This window comes from Bos taurus, chromosome 3 (assembly GCF_002263795.3).
Source record: "Bos taurus isolate L1 Dominette 01449 registration number 42190680 breed Hereford chromosome 3, ARS-UCD2.0, whole genome shotgun sequence".
NCBI classification, from domain to species: Eukaryota; Metazoa; Chordata; class Mammalia; order Artiodactyla; family Bovidae; genus Bos; species Bos taurus.
Window position 1 is genome coordinate 35930930 of NC_037330.1, and position 19598 is coordinate 35950527.

A 19598-nucleotide genomic window follows, 5' to 3' on the forward strand; every position below is an offset into this window, starting at 1 on the left:
GAACACCTTATAAGTCCTTATAAGGAATGTGTAAATGCCATTGAAGCAGGCTAGAAGATACAATCATGTTTGATGGTTTTATGGCAAATCTCTTCACTTTAAAGCCAGGCAATAAGCAAGCTAGCCATATGTGATGCTGGGTGACCCCTGGAAGTGCTTATACCATTTGCCTGAGAAATCTGAGGAAACACCCATTGCACTCCTAGCAGAACAGCCAGAGGCATCACGAAAGCACAGAATAAGCTATCACTTTGTTTGTTGGAGGGTTTTGGTTAGACATTAAGGAGTTAAATTTTCCTAGTTTCCTGAATAAAGGTTAATACATTTTCCAAAGGCACAACAAAGCATCCTTTCAGGTCACCACTGATTTCAAAATAAAACAAAGCAAAATAAAACTGGAATTTCCTGATTCAGTGTGTAAAAGGTCAACATCTGCTGATGCTCAAAGATGGGGCATGTGGTGGAGGCGGCCGAATGAGATGTCAAGTGAGCAAAACAGTCAGAAATTCCATGCAACACACAATTGACACTTGGAACAGAAACACATCCCAACGCCAAAGAACTACTTTCCGTTCATCCATTTCTGAAACCTTTGACAGGTCAGATCACCATCTGTCTCAGCTTGCTTCCGTTTGGTTTCCTTTTGCTCCAAAATGCATGTACAAACACAACTGTCAAGGCCTGAAAGGAGCACGTTGTGGCGTATTTATGAAGATAGGCAAATGCCACGGGAGATACGGCAGCAGAAAAACTAGACTATTAGAACCGAAGCTTTCACTTGCAAGTTTGTACCACTGACGTCATTTCAACAAGATCACAAAGAGGAAGCTGTGGCATTAGGCTGGTATCTAAATGAACGTGAACACTAGTTCTATTTCTGTTTACAAAGTGGCTGATGTTCATTGCATTTAACATGTCTAGTGATTAATAAATCTGTGTGTAGTCCTATTCACAAGCTTAAGTAAACTGGGTTGATTTAAAAACTGGAAGACCTGACTGTGCATTTATAAGAGGCAAGAAGTTATTTTATCCAAATTATGAGGATATTGCTTTTTAAATGGTTGTTGTATATTGGAATACTCCTACTGCTGTTCTTTACCCTTCCATCACCCTGTTGTGGCCCAGCATTTATGACAAAGACTGGGTTAAACTCTAGTGAAAATGCGTCTTTTCACTTACAGTTCATAGTCTAGGCTCCCTCAGTACTTTATTTCAAATCACTTATTCAGTAGCTATTCAAAGGTTTTAACCATCAGAGAGAAAGGGAACAATATTTAAAAATATGTGAGATTTGGCTCTGAAAAGTTATGGGACATTTCCTTAGTGAGCATTTTAAGCTTGGTGTTGGGATGTCATTGCTTTAAATGTAAAGAGGGAGCTACAGCCTGGTTCTCCCATGGTATCTGGTAGAATGTCTTTGTAAAGGTACTAGAGAAATGTTCAACAGAATGTTGAACTTCTCTTTTCAATTGCTGATATCTCTACTAAAACATTTCTTGCAGGAATTTCTAGTAGCCCCATTCCTAAATTTTGCATGTATTTTTTTTATATCCCTTCTCTACCAAACTTGAACCTAAGTAGTCAGGAAAATATGGATCATTGTATTTTAGGAGAGAGCAATGGACATATTGATTATTTTCTTTCCTTCATTTCTCCAGAAAGACTAATGATCACAAACCGACCTCTTTCAGGCCTTCACAAAGGCTAAAGTTTAATGCATTAATAAAATTCCTTCTCCCTAGTTTCATAGTGATTTCTTTGGGCTAACAAATATGCCTAAAGCATTCACTGGCATTCATTCTCTGCTTTCCCAAATTATGGGAGAAATCCATATACAGTCCTCGGGAGAGAGTTCCATTTGTTTGCTGGTTACTAAGTATGGGTAAATAGGACTGTTCATATTTTTGCTAAATGAGTTACAGTTATGTAAGTGATTGCACCTCTGTAAAGGTAGCCTTCATCAAAAATAGTCAGAAAAGCTGTAGCACTGCCATATCCATGGAGGAATTCTATACAGGTAACTATTTCATCTGTGCTTTCACCATATCTGTGCAGAGAACAAACACAACAATTCAATTCACAAAGGAAATACTCTCTTACATCAGAAATGGACACTGGGAAAATAGATCTGAGGAGCTGAACAACAAAGCCAAGCTAGCCTAGACTTGGTTTGTGATTTTTTGTTTTTGTTTTTACTTACTACCAATACTGGAAATACTGGGGATACCTGGAGAGAAAGAAAACAATAAAGAAAAACTGTTAGTCATTTATTAGTAAAGGATATCTTAAACATCATATAAAAATCTTAGAAACTTAAACACTTGATTACATTCATATCATCAGAAAATTAACACACAAAACCCCCAAACATATATCCAACCACTGAAACCATTTCGCTTATTCTAGAAGTCCTTTAACTTATCAGAGTCGGGAAATCAGCATTCATCTTTAACAGCTGGCTCAAGACAGATTCATGACATCGAACATTTTGTGCTTACCTATAAGGTTAGTGAACATTTGTATGTGGTTCAAAACAGACAGTAAGCTAGGCTTGTGTTCTGGGCACCGAGCACCAAGTATACAATGTATGTGCCTGTGCAAATATATCTACATCATGCCATCTATCTCTTTAAACGTGTTGAGATGCATGTGTTAGCAGTTGAAAGGCACTTGTCGTTTTATTTGATTAACTACATATAACCATCATGTTCAGTCCTCTTTTACTCGTGAGATATGTGGATTAAGCTCTGTAACAGAAAGTAAATTGAGCAGAATGCAGAATAATTCAAGAATACATTAGGTTGTATTCACATTGACCATGGGCTTCATCAATTTTTCAGCTTCTGCTTTCGTTGTCAAGCTCTGCTAAGGTGGTGGAACCATTTCAGAATGTGACTGAAGATGTTATAAACGTGGACATGAATTTAGTTGTATCCAGATGAAAACTCCTAGCCAAGATCAGGGGCACAAGAGCCAGGCTATCTCAGATCGAGGCTTTGCTCTTATACTCACTGACTGTGACTTTGGGACAAGTTGCTTATGTTCTCTGTGGCTGTTTTCCACCTGTTAGAGTTGTTGCAAGGATTATAGATATATATATATATATATTTAATATATATATATATATAATATATATAATTGAAATGCTCAAAGCATTGAGCAGGTAGTATGTGCAATAATCAACAATTTTTGCTATGATTACTATTATTGATTTAGTTGGTTCATCAAACAAGCAATACCATGATAGACACTATAAATAATAGTCAAGGATTTATATCATTTCCACCAAATCCAGGCAGTGGTATGGGTGAGAGCATGAGTTGGGAATAAGAACTAAGTGAGAGTCATGCTTTGCAACTAACTAGCTGGGTGATTTCACATAAGTTCCCAGCCTCTCTAGGCCTGTTTCCTCATCTGGAAGGGCTAATAATATCTACTGCACAGGGCTGCTGTGAGAATTGAATGAGATAATCCATAAAAATGTCTGACACATGGTACACAGTCAATAAATGATAGCTGTTAATGAGCTGTTCAGGCTTGTTCTCCACATCACTAAAGTGTGCTAACAGGTGGTAAATGTAGGAATCATTAAATTTCTATTTTAGTATTTAATCTTTGAACAACTGCCCTCTGCTTATCTTGACTAATCACTGTACCTTACTCAGAGATTTCTAGCTTTGTATTATTTAAAACTGAGAGCTATTTTCCTATTTCTTAGTAGGGAGGGGAGAAAGAGAAATTAAAGCTTACCATGTTGTTTAAAAAAAACCTGGAAGGAATGAAATCCTATTTTCAGTTATTAGATACATTCAATGTATGTTGATTTTAAATGCACAGAGCTTATGATGTTTCAGCTTAATTACTGATCACTGATCAACCAAAACTGGAAACTTAAACTTTAATTTTCATGTTTTACTTTGTCTGAACTGAATTTCAAGCTGCATGCGATTTCTGCAAAGGACTGCTGGATTCCTGACCCAACATTTCAGTACACCATCTTTGCCGCATTTTGACAGTGACTTGGTACTGAATCTTTCTTTTTTTTCTTTCTTTGCAAATCCCCTGTTGAGTGAGATACGATGGCAGCATCATAATTTTAGTAGCAATTGCAGAAGCTCCAAATTTCCCCATGATTGAAAATCCGGCTCCATTGCAAGGAACTGCTTTGCCTTTGTAATCCGTCAGAGAGAATGGAAGTTAAGATGGCAGGAAGAGACTTTTCAAGTGTTTTCAAACTTGCATGGAGGTGGAGGGCCATGCATAATGCAAGGCAAAGTTCTCAGGATGTTTGGCCAGACACAATCGAGAGCAAACTTGTAAGACTGTTTGATGCAGTACTTGCTGCAGCTGAATATTTTAGAAAGATGCAGAAATGTTTCTATTCCTTTGGGGATGCCAGTTCTGGGGAGAAATGCTCATTGCAGCTATACAAACCTCTCCAAGCAAGACCATTATGAGATCCTATTTCCCTCATGAAGATGTTTTCTATTACCTAACATTTGGATGCTTAAAATTCCGGCTCTTTATCATTTTGTGATTTAAAAAGTTTTGAGGTGCTGCCAGGTGAGTCACTTTCTATTCCACTGCTGTAAAATGGGAACTGCTTAGAGAAGATTTTTAAATTGCTCACTGGAATAAGATTTTTGAAGTTGAAAATACCTGAACACCAAGGGATGTCCATTAGTATATTGTCAAATGTTTTTTTCCCCCGTGTTTCTTATTGTAATGTTCAAATACCTTGCTTTTGGTTCTCTACAGACAACTAAAGAATTTAATAACCAGTTATCTGCATTGAAAAGGCTATGAGTAAGTCATGAGAAATCTTTCAAGTGCTTAAGAAACTAAGACAGGAAGGCTACAATTCATTTCATGAAAGGTGGGTTTCTTTGGCATCTGTAAGTGCTGAATCAATGAATGCAATTTAATCACAGCAGTGATGGTTGCCTGTAAACCACAGGAATGACAGTCAGATTATGCTCAGAAAAATTGTCTAGACATGTCTTGGTAGCTTTTCAGTGTTCCTTGTGAAGTGACAACTATTGTGTAAAGAGTATTTCTACCTTTAAAACTGAGCTCAGAAGTTATTACTTCCCTTCCTTCTTCATCTCCCTGATGTGAATTAGCCCGCGTTCTTTGTGATGCATACCTCTTTGTGCAGGCTTCTGTGAGCAACAACTTATCACCTTCTCTGTGTGACTGTGTGTTAGCCTGAGACCTCTGAGAGGTAAGTGTCAGGTCTGTATCTCTACTGTCTGTCCAGGATGATGCCTAGCACAGAAAAGTTGCTCAGTGCATATGTGAACAAAAATTTATTGCATGTTTCCAAAGTGTCTATCAGAGTGAAAATACCACTTTTGGTCATAGGATGATCTTTTCCCCTGTAAAATGTTCCACTGAGACATTTCTCAGAGTCCACTATTCATAAATACTTTTGCTGTCTTTGGAAGTTTCCTCCATTCTGAGAGCAAGAATGTACAATGTACAAGATATGCCCCTCACCACTTTGCCTTCCGCGAAACTTGGATGTCAGCTTCATGCTCAACGGATAAATTCATTTAATGTTTGGCTTATTTTCTTTCTATTATTTTTTTTCTCACACCTTCTTTTTATATTCATGTTTGTATACACTTATTTTTGTCTTTTTTCCTAAGCCAATCAGGGGGAAATGCAGATTTTGTGGGCCCAAAGCAAATACAAATCAGGGAGCTCTCTTTGAGAATGTTAATTTCAAAGTATAAAACCATACTAGTTCAGATGGTAAAGAATCTGCCTGCAATGCAGGAGACCAGGGTTCAGTCCCTGGGTCAGGAAAATCCCCTGGAGAAGGGAATGGCAACCCACTCCAGTATTCTTGCCTTGAGAATTCCACGGACAGAGGAACCTGGTGGGCTACAGTCTATGGGGTCACAGAGTCGGACACCACTGAATGACTAACACACACATAATATATAATTTCACCAGACATGAAATTAATGTTTTTATAGCTTAGAAGGAGTCTAGTGAGGGACCCTGTAATTTAAGCTTCATTAGCTTAAATCTATCTCTGAAATAATCTGAAAAACATTTGGGAAAGACAGATGATAGGTAGATAGGAAGGAAGGAAAAAAGGAAGATATCAGATAAGCTAATTCAGAAAGAGTGATAAAAAATGGAGAGTTGAAACGGAGCTAAGAAATAATCTTACTCAGCCCTTTCACTTTACAGAAGAGGAAACGGAAGGCACAAATAGAAGCAAAGGCTTCATCCTATTTGACCCCTTTATAGTCAACACTGGCCCAGGTAATTCCTAATCCCTGTCTACTGAGACATTGCTAAATTTATATTGAGGAAATCAAACGCAGGTACGAACAAGTTTTAAGGGAAGGTTCTGCAATATGTGATATATGAGCTTAGGACTTCTGCTTCTTCCAGAATAGAAATGCTCCTTCAGTCAGAGACACACATAAACACTGAGTAAGCCAAAGGACCAAAAGACGCTGAAGGTGCTAAGCTTGCTGTTGTTCAGCTGCTCAGTTGTGGCCGACTCTTTGTAACCCTATAGACTGCAGCAGGCCAGGCTCCTCTGTCCTTCACTATCTCCCGAGATAAGCTTGTAGGTACTTGCAATCTTTCCCTCCTCAATCAGTCCTCCCCACTACCATATTTATTTACAATTTTTCTTTTTACGGAATTCTACTGCAGTTGGGGCATGAGAACCTGGTGAAATTATACAATTTGTTATTTTCTCCTTCCTCCTCCTCCTGCTCCCTGCATCCTCCTCCTCCTACTTTTTCCCTTCTTCCTTCTTCTCCTCTACCCCTCCTCCTTCTTCTTCTTTCTCCTCTCTCCCTCCCTTTCTCCTTCTCCTCTTTCTTCTTTCAATTATACTAACTTTTCCACCAAGTATGTGGCTAAAGGGGACATAGTTAACCTTGAGAAAGTCAACATAATGGAGTCCTCAAAAATAAACATTGATTTTTCAAAGCGGATGAATTCAGTGCTTAAAAGCCATAACTCTTTTTGAGAATCAATGCAAGATTCAGCAGCTATTCACCAAGAAGAAGGCAGAAAGGATAAGGATTCAGCATACTTTACACTGAGAAAAAATATTACCATTGTCGTCTTAGGTGGTTTGACAAAGGCCTATCAAGAAAATGACTAGATCTCCTTATAGCCAGGCTGCAGGAACTGGGAGCTCTAATTCCAAAAAGCCCAACTGAAAAAGAGGGAGGAGATGACTAAGAAAACATTCTACGGCCTCACTTGTATTCTAAAGGATGTTCTACTTCCAACATCCATTCAACCCTGCCTCCTGGTCCAACTGCTGATGATAAGGGGTGCAGTGAGTTGTCTCCCAGAAATTTGAAAGTGAAGAAACTAAGATTGCCCTCACAGAATTATACGGTAGAAACCAATACATAAACAATCCAATCAAAGATGGTTAAGTCATCTTAGAGCAGCTGAAGGGCTCTGGGACCTGAGTGTATATGACAGATTTGACAGAGGTGATATTAGTTCACTATATCTGAGACCTGGAAGAAAAGCTAGTCAGAAGGTAAAGCCTACAAAAAAGAACATCTTCAGGCATGCGGTGGCAGTACTGGCCTAGCACTGTCTCAGGAACATGGAAGAGTAGCCTGTAAACTTTCAGACCTTCAGTGTCCTCTTGGCATTAGGGAGGCTGACCCTGTGGTAGGACGGATGTGTTAGGATGTTTCAGCCTGATGTCATTAACATTCCAGTTATTTAAATTTCCTGATCTCATGCTTACTTACCAAGCACCCTTCTGATTGTTATCTGGCTTTACAAGGAGACTTAATTACAGGGGAGAGAATACACTGATCATAAGGCCTTAAATAATCTGCATATTGTATCACTTATTTCATATTGTGGATGAATAAGTTGACATTTGGATGCAATTTATCTCTCCATATAGTTGCTATCTCCAAAGAGAGAATTTGCTGTTTAAACTGGGATGGGCCTATGTGTTAGATTTCAGTGGAATTATAGTGATCATAACAGCTGACTTCATCGTGTGCTTAGTACGTGACTGCCACTAGTTTAATATCTTATATGCATTAATTTGCTTAACTTTTGTAACAACCCTACGATATTAATACTCTGGTTTATTTACCACTGGGGAAAAAATTCAAGCACGAAAAGTTACAGTCAGTTGGGAAGGAGACTGAGATTGGAATACAGAGGTCCAGGATCCAGAGCTTGGGCCTCTAATAACCACTCTATACTGTTGCTAAACTTACTTTGCTATGCTAAGTCACTTCAGTCATGTCCGACTCTGTGCGACCCCATAGACAGCAGCCCACCAGGCTCCCCCATCCCTGGGATTCTCCAGGCAAGAACACTGGAGTGGGTTGCCATTTCCTTCTCCAATGGATGGAAGTGAAAAGTGAAATAGGCCCCCTCTTTTATCTCTGGTGTGTACGTGCATGCTCAGTCGTGTCTGACTCTTTGCAGCCCCATGGACTGTGGCCCACCAGGCTTCTCTGTCCATGGGATTTCCCAGGCAAGAATACTGGAGTGGGTTGCCATTTCCTCCTCCAGGGGATCTTCCCAACCCAGGGATCAAACCTGTGTCACTTACGTCTCCTCCATTGGCAGGTGGGTTCTTTACCACCTGGGAAGCCCCTCTTATTTTTAATCCTCAAAAAAAAAAAAAAAAAATCTCTGAAGACACAAAACTTTTTTTCCCAAAGTTTACCTGGATCACAACATAATATGATCTGAACTCATTTGGTGACAAAACCTGATTGAAAGGGGTATGAATGTGGTCTTCTCCTTTATCCCACTGAGTTAAAATAATCATAGGTTTGCTGCAGAAATATTAAAATATTTGATTAAATAGGGCTACCTGATGTTCTACTGTGGGTATTGGTATATATACACTGTATTACTTTTTAAATTTAAACCAAAAATTTAATTCCAAATCAGCTCTGGTCCCATAATCATCGGATAAGGGACTGTGGACTAGTTGTTGTACATTAATAACTCAGTAGGTATTTGTTTTTATATATTGGCCATACGGTTCATGGAAGTAACACTCTGACAGATGCTCTCTTACTGTGGTGACAGAATTGGATTTTGTCTGGTGACCAGAGCCCAACAGTGGTCAAGTCACCAAGGCTGTGAATGCCACTTAGTTGTTTATTTGCTCAGTCGTGTCCGACTCTTTGGACCCCATGGACTGTAGCCCTCCAGACTCCTCTGTCCATGGGATTTCCCAGGCAAGAATACTGGAGTCAGTTGCTATTTCCTTCTCCAGGGGATCTTTCCAACCCAGGGATTGACCCTGTGTCTCTTGTACCCCCTTCATTGGCAGGTGGATTCTCTACCACTGAACTGCCTGGAAGACATTTAGGGAGGCCTCTAACAACCAGCTAGCCAACATGCCGTCTCTAGATAGGTGGATGGGTCATTAGCACCCATGAAAAATGAGTGATTCTTCTTTCTCTTGGTTTTTCTCTAAATCTCAGTTGATCTCTTCCTGGGGGAGAGTGAAGGCCCTTGTGTTACAGTTGCTGAACTGTGAAGGTCACATACGCCAGGGGACATGGGAAGATGCATGGGAGGCCAATGCGTCCACAGGCACATTTCAGGGCTATGTAGGTTTACTTATTCATTCATCAAATAATTAATTCCACAAACATTTATGAAGGCCAAGAATAAAATACGGTCCTATTCTTAAATTGCTAACATTTTGGTTCCTGAAGTCAGAATGTCCTGAGTTTAAATCTTGCTCTGTCACGTATTCACTGTGGGATTCGGGGGAAACCTACATTATTGATCTTTATGTGCCTATGTTTCCTTATCTATAAAATGGGGACAAAAACACTACACCTTCCATGGGAACACTGGAAAGATTTATTGCAAGAAAGTACGTAAAGCACTTTATAAAATATAAAAGGCTATGGTAAGCTTAATAAATACAGCTACCACTATAATAATTATTATTATAATTTTGATTATAGTTGACCAGTTGTAAGTGTCCAAAAATTATCAAGAATCTAGAGAGAGAGAATGTGGAGTATTCTCCAGTATTCTTGCCTAGAGAGTCCTGTGCACAGAGGAGCCTGGTGGGCTGCCGTCTATGGGGTCACACAGAGTTGGACACAACTGAAACAACTTAGTAGCAGCAGCTAAATGTTAAATGTTAAAAAAAGATACTTTTCCCTAGTATTGATCAGACTCCACATCTAGAATATGAAAATAGTGGCATCTACATTACAAAACTGTTGAGTTTGAAATGAACTAATGCATGTAAAGCACTTAGGAAATCGTCTGGATAATGACACACATGTGTACACTTGGGAAAATATAAATCGGTCAATGCAAATTTAATACCAGGGAAAATAACAGAACTATCATCAAATTACTTTCCATCACTCAGAGGAGCCCTAGGTATTGTATAACAATTCAGGTTGGATTTCTGAACAAACAAATAATGTCAATGTCAGACCAATTTAATTTTCTTTCTTTGAAGAATATTAGACTGTGTAGGTAAGAGGAAAGTAAAAGACTGAATACAGCTGAACTAGCTGGGCTTTCTGTCTGTCTCCATGACATTTCTATCTGTAAACTGAGGAAATTATTTACAGCAGCAAGTCCCCAAAAGAGTGTTTTTAAGTGTTTTTTTAAGTGTTTTTAAGTTTTTAAGTGTTCCGTGAAAAATACAGTTTGGAAAACACAGGATAAAATACATTATTTTGGGTGCTCAAATTTTTTAATAAGATAATGTGAATACCTAGGGCTTCCCTGGTGGCTCAGCGGTTAAAAAAACTCTCCTGCCAAGCATGAGATGTGGGTTTGATCCCTGGGTCAGGAAGATAACCTGGAGGAGAAAATGGCCACCCACTCTAGTATTCTTGCCTGGAGAATCCCATGGACAGAGGAGCCTGGAGGGTTACAGTCCATAGGGTTGCAAAGAGTAGGACATGACTGAGTAACTAAGCATACACATACACACACGCACACACACACACACACACACACACACACACACACACACAGTGTGAATATCTAAGAGTCAGTAAAATGTACAGAATTTTCAAAAATTTTTGAGCCATGGAATTCTTTTAAAGGTCATAAGACACAGTTTGGCAATCAGAGGTATAGATAATATAATCTTTTTTGAAATAATAGTTCCCAAAGGTTAATTAAGTTTTCAGCATCTGTATGTAGGGATTAGAATTTCACTCATGAGCTGGACAAGGAGAATCGAGATAATCATGATTAAGCATGAAGTTGGACAGATTTTCTATCTATTTGGAAGACACAAATGAAATTGAAAGGACATTCAAAATAGAATTCTATTAAAAATAGAATGAAGATCAATAGGGAGAAAGAAAGATGTCTTACAGATAAAACATAAGCTTTGTAGAAAAATATGAAATATATTGATACACATAATATGTACATATGGCTTTAAAGAACTAAGAAAACCTACTGAGTCTTCTAAAAGCACAATGAATAGAAATATTATCATAAGAGTCATTACTTCTGCCTCTGCTGAGTCTATAATAATGGAAAATGATTGGATGGCAGTATTTTAGAGGGCTGGAGCTCTATATTCTTCTCTCCTGGCTCTATAAGCTCCATATAAAAATGACCTTGGCGTTGCTCCAGAATTTAGGACTTCCAAGCCTAGGATTCCAGCAAGGTCTCAGTTAAAGGATCTTCTGAGTGATAGGCTGAGAGTCTTTGCAGGGAGATCTTAAAATTTCCTGATGCGAAGAAGCTCTCCTAGTTTTTATGCTAAGAGTGGGCAGGTACTGATCTTCCTGTTCAAAAATAATCCTGGCTGCTTGAGATTCTGCTAAATCCAGAGATTATCCAATATGAGTGTTATTTCTAGGTTACTGAAGAGTTGGTGTTGAGGAATCAGAGACTGTAACCATTCCATTTTACTTAGGTTCTGTATTCTTGTATTAAAATACAGCTGATCCTAAGTGTTCCTCTTGAGGACTGGTTTGTACCAGCTACAGTCATGTATGTGTGTAAGTGCATGCACGTGGTGAGTGTGTGCATGTATGCATGTGTGCAAAAAAACGCCAATATGACATGAAAATCCTAACACAGTGCTAGAAGTCCTGTGTTTGGCTTAAACTTCCACACTAAAAAAACAGGACTTCCAGGTACAAGACTTGAAAATCTTATCATATGAGAAATGGAGTGGATGATGTTAACCTGGACAATAAAGGACTCTGAGGCTAATATAGTGTTTTAAGACTTAAAAAGAAAAAGTGGTTGGAAATTAGGACACATTTAATATTGATGTTAAGAAATATGTTTTACAACAATTAAAACTGTAAAATAATTGACAAGTCTGCCTTATGAAGAAAATCTTAAAAATAAATTATTTTTGAACACTTATTTTGTGACAGGTGTTATGCCAACCACATCACATGCATTAGCTTATTCACTTCTCTCAAAATTTCTATGAGGTAAAAACTATTATTATCCTCACATTACAGATGGGAAACCAAGTGCTGGAGAGGTCAATACTTTACTTTTTCAAGGTTACTTTTTCAACCTAGTGAATGGACAAACTAGTATTTGATCCTGGAACCCGTGTACTAAACCACTAAGTTGCTTACTTTCACCCTTGGACATTTGCTAGCAGTCTGATGTGGCAGAGATTTTGTTTAAAGTGGTTCTTTTCATTGCAAGACTGGACCATTGCAGATTATTTTAAAATCTTTAAGCTAGCTTCCTCTATATTGAGAGTTGAAAAACTGAATTGAACCTCCTTGGACATTTTGTCCATCTGTCACCTTCCTATTTTAACAGAGATGGGGAAAAGTCTAGAGAAGGTCAGTAAAAGCTAAGGGATGGATAGACAATAGAATCCACAAGGCAAACTGAAAGAGGTTGCACTTTGACCTGGGTGAACTCGTGGTCTGCAATATGCATAATATTAGGGGTATATAAGTCATTTCCATAGAGACTATAACAAGAAATTCATTACACTGAAAAAGTTTAGCTGGCACAGAAGGTATTTCCAGTGAAATATCTTGAAATAAGCAAGACTTTGTAACACAGTTATGGGTAGGAAAAAACAGGGCTGTGTTAGAATAGAAGCCAATGCCTTCAACAGCAGTGTGTCCCAGCTGCCTTTCTAGAAGCCTCGACAAGTTGCTCATCCCTGAGGATGAGCCAGAATGCTAGCAAGTGTTTTGAACATTGTTCTCTTCCTTTCTGTCCCACTAAAGAAGACAGGGTATTAAAAAGCAAAGACATCACTTTGCCGACAAAGTCTATTTAGTCAAAGCTATGGTTTTTCCAGTAGTCACGTATGGATGTGAGAGTTGGAGTGTAAAGAAGGTAGAGTGCCAAACAATTGCCAAAGAATTTCAAACTGTGGTGCTGGAGAAGACTCTTGAAAGTCTTTTAGACAGCAAGGAGATCAAACTAGTCAATCCTAAAGGAAATCAACCTTGAATATTCATTGGAAGAACCATTGCTCAAGCTGAAGCTCCAATATTTTTGATGTGAAGAGTCACTCACTGGAAAAGACCCTGATGCCGGGAAAGGTTGAAGGCGGGAGGAGAAGGGGACAACAGAGGATGAAATGGTTGGATGATATCACCAACTCTATGGGCATGAGTTTGAGTAAGCTCCAGGAGTTGGTGATGGACAGGAGAGCCTGACATGCTGCAGTCCATGGGGTCTCAAAGAGTCAGATGTGACTGAGCGACTGAACTGAAATGAGCTGATGGCTCTCAGCAATTGAGGAAACCCCCACAGAGTTTCCATTAATAAAGCCACCTTGAAAAAAAAATTCAACATTTCTTCTCAACAGAGCTTTATGTATTAATTTTAGGAGCTAGACTGTCATTTTTTTTCTTTAACGCAGAAAGAAACTGAATACCCTCAACAAAGAGGTGCTTTTTTAACCTTTGAAGGATTTTCTTCCCTGCTTCATAAAAATTTTATCATAATTTTATGCCCCCATTCTTTATGGCTTGTTACTTGGTCCATTACTCTTATACTTAACTTGATAAGGTCCTGGTTCCTATGATATTAGTTTTTAGGTTTTGGTTTCTCACAGGAGCTGCTTTGAAGTGCCTGGTAACATTGGCAGCCTTAGACAGAGCTGGTGGCTTTTCAACTTATTCTCCCTCTGCTCACTGTTCTGCTGCTTCTGTTACTTCATACTTGAATGGGTGTAATTCTCAACCTCACCCTTCTCTACTTTTAAAAGAGATCAAACCTTGGGCTCTTGTGAGTGGCTAATTGGTCCATGGATGGGATTGGGCAGTTCATTCTGGAAGTAATCACTTCTCTCCTTGAGTGTGTCAGGACATGTCTTCTTCGGGAGGTTCATGGATTTCAGAGGGGCGCCCACATGAATGGGAACGCGGCATCTCTCACAGTTCCTGTGCACACAGATAATGCCTGTGCTCTTTTCACATGCACACACACATTCTTTTTCTTATTGTGGTCCCTGCAGCTCTAGAGTCATGGTCTTTATCAAAAGGTGGCCTCTCCTAAGAGGATACATGCCAGGCATGACCTCAACTGTTGGAATTTGGAAAAAGCCAACCATTTCACTGGACAAAGTTAGGCTGTAGCTAAATATAGAGAAGGAAGCATCTTTTAGACAAAGCATCTCTTAGGTTGCCCAGTATGGGAAATGGGATTATAAACATGTAGAGAATTTCTATGGTTAAAATTAAGCCAGAGTTCAGATTTTTGAATGGCTTTGTTATTTTAGAAATAACTAATAATTTAGAAATTAATTTGGGGAAGGAAAAAAAAGCTCCTGTTTCATCCATTTAGACAAAATTTCTTCTGTGGTTTTACATCATTTCCAAACACACTGATGTCAATGTTGGAAGACTGAATTTAACAGATGATCCAAGTGCTGAAATGTGCTTACAAGTGGCAAAATAGAGAGTAAAGTTTCGGCTGCATTTTGAAGAGGAATGAGACTACCAGAAAAGGAGTGCAAGCACAATTGCAAGTGAAATCGAGAGGAACTCTCAGCTCTTCGTGCAGAGAATACGGTGTTACCAAGCAAAAGTTACTCACAGGTATTTGCAGTGCCTTTGGGGATGGGGAGATACGAGCCTGGACTCCAAGGTCGGCCCTGATAATTCTTCTTGCATTTCCCACAGTCTGGACCTGTAGTGTTGTGCTCACATTCACAGGTCAGTTTGCTGTTGTCATACACGCACACAGTGGCATGGAGATTGCATTTGCACCTAGGCAGAGGGAAGACAAGAGTTCATTAAGTCAAACTGATCTTGGAGATCACTGAGGCTTTACCCAACTATCTCCTAGAGTTGTGGTTCTCACAGTCGGCAGTGCTTGAGTGCTACCTAAAGACTTGCTAAAATGTAGATTTGTAGGCCCCACCCTCAGAATCTTTTTAACAAGTGTCTTTGAGGGTGGATGTGGGGTTATGATACAGCCTGACCTCATACCACGCTTTGCGGAATCCTAATACCAGTCAGTTCAGTGGGGTCTGAGGCTCCCCTAAGACAACTGTACTCAGAAATCAAGGGTTTCCCAAAAGATATGAAAAATTTTGCCACTAATGAGAGGCTTTTCTGTGCTATTATCAAATCTACAACAACACATCTGGGTTTGAAGAACAATGTCATCTTCTGTTTTTCCTTAAACCAGAAGGACAATTCTTCTTTGTTTAAAAAGAAATATAAGCACTGATACAATTTACTATTCAGATATATTTTATAAATCCCAATAGCTTACAATCAGATATTTTCATTTGGGGCTATAAAATGGCATTCTCAGGCCAAGATTTTTTCCACCAAGGCCTCTACCCAACCTGAGTAATCCTCAGCTTTCCTGTGTGCTGTGCTTAGTCACTCAGTCATGTCCAACTCTTTGGGACCCCATGGACTGTAGCCCACTAGGCTCCTCTGTTCATGGGGATTCTTCAGGCAAGAATACTGGAGTGGGTTGCCATGTCCTCCTTCAGCGGATCTTCCTAACCCAGGTATAGGATCCAGGTTTCCAGCATTGCAGGCAGATTCTTTACCATCTGAGCCACCAGGGAAGCCCTCAGATTTCCTACTCATGTAAAATAATCACTAAGGTCTTGCATAAATGGGTCAAATGATTCAGGAAAAAAAAAAAAGGTGCTTAGAACACTAGAAAAACCTATGTGTGGCAGGGGTTTGAGGTCATTAGCCAAGGTCTTCCCTTTGGTGCCCGTGAATAAAACTGTGATATATGAGAGGCAACAATGGAATATGCAATTTTCACAAAAATACATTCGCATATCCAAAGTCTCTGACTGTAAAATTGCAAAGTCAGACTTGATATTCGTTGAGGCAGCAGGTTATAAACTATAACATACAAAACACAAGCTGCACCCTCTGGAGAAGTTAAACCCAGGATGACAGAATGTCTATGATCAGAGGTCAGAACAATGTATATGCGAAGAGAAGTGTCCATACAAAGGAAAGAACTTGGACACACAGACCTGGGGAATAAAGGGCCAAGATTTGTCAGGGTCAGGTCCTGAAAATATGTGTGTGTGTACACATCTTTAAACTAGTCTTACCTTTTCCAGGGATGAGGACAAAAATATAAAAAGTCAAATTTCACAAAGACGTTTGGTTTCTTTTTTGGCAGAAGTCATGAATTGGGAAAAGTAACAATACTCTTTCTTAGGCAAGAAAATAAGATACTTTAAGAACTGCTGTTGGTCTCTACAATGTCTGTACGTACGCATGTACGTGTGTGCTCAGTCGCTAAGTCATGTCTGACTCTTTGGGACCCTATGGACTTTAGCCCAACAGGCTCCTCTTTCCATGGGACTTCTCAGGTAAGAATACTGGAGTGGGTTGCCATTTCCTCCTCCAGGGGATCAAACCCATGTCAACTGCATCTCATGCATTGGCAGGCAGATTCTTTACCACTGAGCTACCTGGGAAGCCATGATGTCTGTACAGCAATATCTAACCTTCTTTCTTGTGCACTGATGGTCTGTTTGGAATACTGATCCATATTTATGGCAAGGAAGCAAAGGAATAGCTAAGATTATTACTGAGAGCTGTCGAGCTCCCCTCTAACTAAAAGGTATAGCTCCTAAAGCAATGGTCACCCATTGAAACCTCCCTGGGTAAGACCTAGCCTTGGCTTCCTCAGGTACAGGTACAGGTACAATTTGTAGTACCTGTAACTACACTCTGCCCTCTGCATAGTTATAATATATATAGTATGTATTATATATATATTATAATAAGCTGAAAGGCTACTATTTAAATGATAGCTATTCAGCATCAGGGGACAACAGAGGATGAGATGGTTAGATGGCATCATCGACTTGATGGACATGGGTTTGGGTGGACTCTGGGAGTTGGTGATGGACAGGGAGGCCTGGCGTGCTGTGGTTCATGGGGTTGCAAAGAGTCAGACACGACTGAGCGACTGAACTGTACTGAACTGATTCATCATCAACACATAAGTAAAATCTTTAAAATTAACACTCTTCCAATCTTTCAAAAAGAGAAAAGATTCAGTTAAGTGAAACAGACAGTATTTAATTATGAGCCAGGTCTTACAAAAATCTCCTATAGGCAGGGAGTTACTTGTGCTAAGTTGCTTTAAATAATCTTTCTCCTTCTCCATTAGCACCTTTATTTATGGCTCTGTTTATAAATATGGAATATGTTAGAAACCTAAGTGATAGAAGCACCAGCTTACATTGATTTTAGCACCTTATCTGGTGTTAAAAATTCCAAATGAGGAAATGAACAATGTGACCCCAAAGAATATGCTAGTTTCATGTGTGAAGACCAGGAATGCAAGTAGTAATTGTAAATTGGATTATATATCATGTAGCTGCTAATACTTTTATACTGGTAGTCACTCTCTGAGTCAGAGGCAATTTCTATTCTAAAAGACTTTATATTTGCTGAGAAAATACTATTGAATAACAAAAGGAAGTGAAAGAAGAATAGATGAATATTTAGTCTTATTTTTTCCAGATTTCTTTCAATTAATGGTTCATCTTCACCTGTCCAAAAACTTTTTAATCATTCAAGGCTTAACCCTATTCATAACTCTTTCCTGATATCCAGCCTACCTACTGTAGACACCGGATCTTTAAGCTTCTGATTCCCTTAAATGTTTCTGTGTGTTTGCTTTGGTTGGTTTTTATTTAAGGCTCTTTCTGCTTTTAGAATTTTTATTCATTGCATCTCTCCCATCTTAAGGAAGAAAAACATCCACCTTGTATTCTAGCCTTTTCTAGCTATGACTTTAACACTCTCTTTCCTCTTGAGTTTTCTACACTCGCCATCTCATTTTCCTCTTCTCCCACTCAATAACTGTTTCCAACTAACCAGAGCCTCTCTTGCCAAGATCACCCATAACCTCTATGGTGAAAATCCACTGTATATTTTTCCTTGCCTTATCTAACCTCTTATGAGGATTTGACTTTGTGGGACCACTCCCTTTTCCCTGACACACTCTCTCCACTGGATTCTCATGGTCATTTTCAGAACCCTCTTCTGTTGTTCTCTGTATGCGCTATTCTTTGGGTTCTGTACCAGCACAGTCAGCCTATATGACTCTCCTTGGGCACTCTTATCCAGGTTGTCCCTTCAATTTCCTCTGTAGTCCTTAACTACTTTTAAGTTATAGGCACTTTAAAGCAGATTTGCATCATTTTTTTCTCTAGAAAAAAGTAAACAAAGGCAAAATAAACTCAAACATTTGGAAACATTTTCAGTTCAGTTCAGTTCAGTTCAGTCGCTCAGTCATGTCCGACTCTTTGCGACCCCATGAATCGCAGCACGCCAGGCCTCCCTGTCCATCACCAACTCCCGGAGTTCACTCAGACTCACGTCCATCGAGTCGGTGATGCCAGCCAGCCATCTCATCCTCTGTCGTCCCCTTCTCCTCCTGCCCCCAATCCCTCCCAGCATCAGAGTCTTTTCCAATGAGTCAACTCTTCGCATGAGGTGGCCAAAGTACTGGAGTTTCAGGAAACATTTTAGGAGAATCAAATTCTCTGTTACCCATAGGAATCCACAGAACTCTCTCCTTTCATTATCACTAGGTAAAGATTATCTGATTAATATATTGATAAGTCCCTGGTACTGTAATCTCAATCATGCATCTCCCTCTCCTGGGCACGTCAAACTCAGCATATCCAAAATGGAATTATTTGGCTTTGCTCCCCGACATAGGTGAGAGAGTGAAAAAGCTGGCTTAAACTTCAATATTCGAAAAACTAAGATCACAGCATCTGGTCCCATCACTTCATGGCAAACATATGAGGAAAAAATGGAAACACTGACAGACTTTATTTTCTTGTGCTCCAAAATCGCTGTGGATGGTGACTGAAGCCATGAAATGAAAAGACACTTGCTCCCTGGAAGAAAAGCTATGACAAACCTAGACAGCATGTTGAAAAGCTGAGACATCACTTTGCTGACAAAGGTCCATCTAGTCAAAGCTACAGTGTATCCAGTAGTCATGTACAGACATGAGAGTTGGGTCACACAGAAGGCTGAGCACCGAAGAATTGATGCTTTTGTATTGTGGTGCTGGAGAAGACTCTTGAGCGTCCCTTGGATGGCAAGGAGATCAAACCAGTTAATCCTAAAGGTCCTGAATATTCA

General features: G+C 39.4%; 1 protein-coding gene across 8 annotated transcripts in view; it reads right to left on the bottom strand.

Moving 5' to 3' along the window:
• NTNG1 (netrin G1) overlaps window positions 1–19598 on the bottom strand; it is a 369041-nt gene that overhangs the window by 79011 nt on the left and 270432 nt on the right. For all 8 annotated transcript variants that reach the window (XM_024989814.2, XM_005204200.5, XM_010803237.4 and 5 more), the window contains exons 4-5: window positions 15028–15200; window positions 2201–2227 (exon numbers count right to left, since the gene is read on the bottom strand). In XM_024989814.2, coding sequence (XP_024845582.1) covers window positions 2201–2227; window positions 15028–15200 — 200 coding nt within the window. The remainder of the gene's footprint in view (window positions 1–2200; window positions 2228–15027; window positions 15201–19598) is intronic.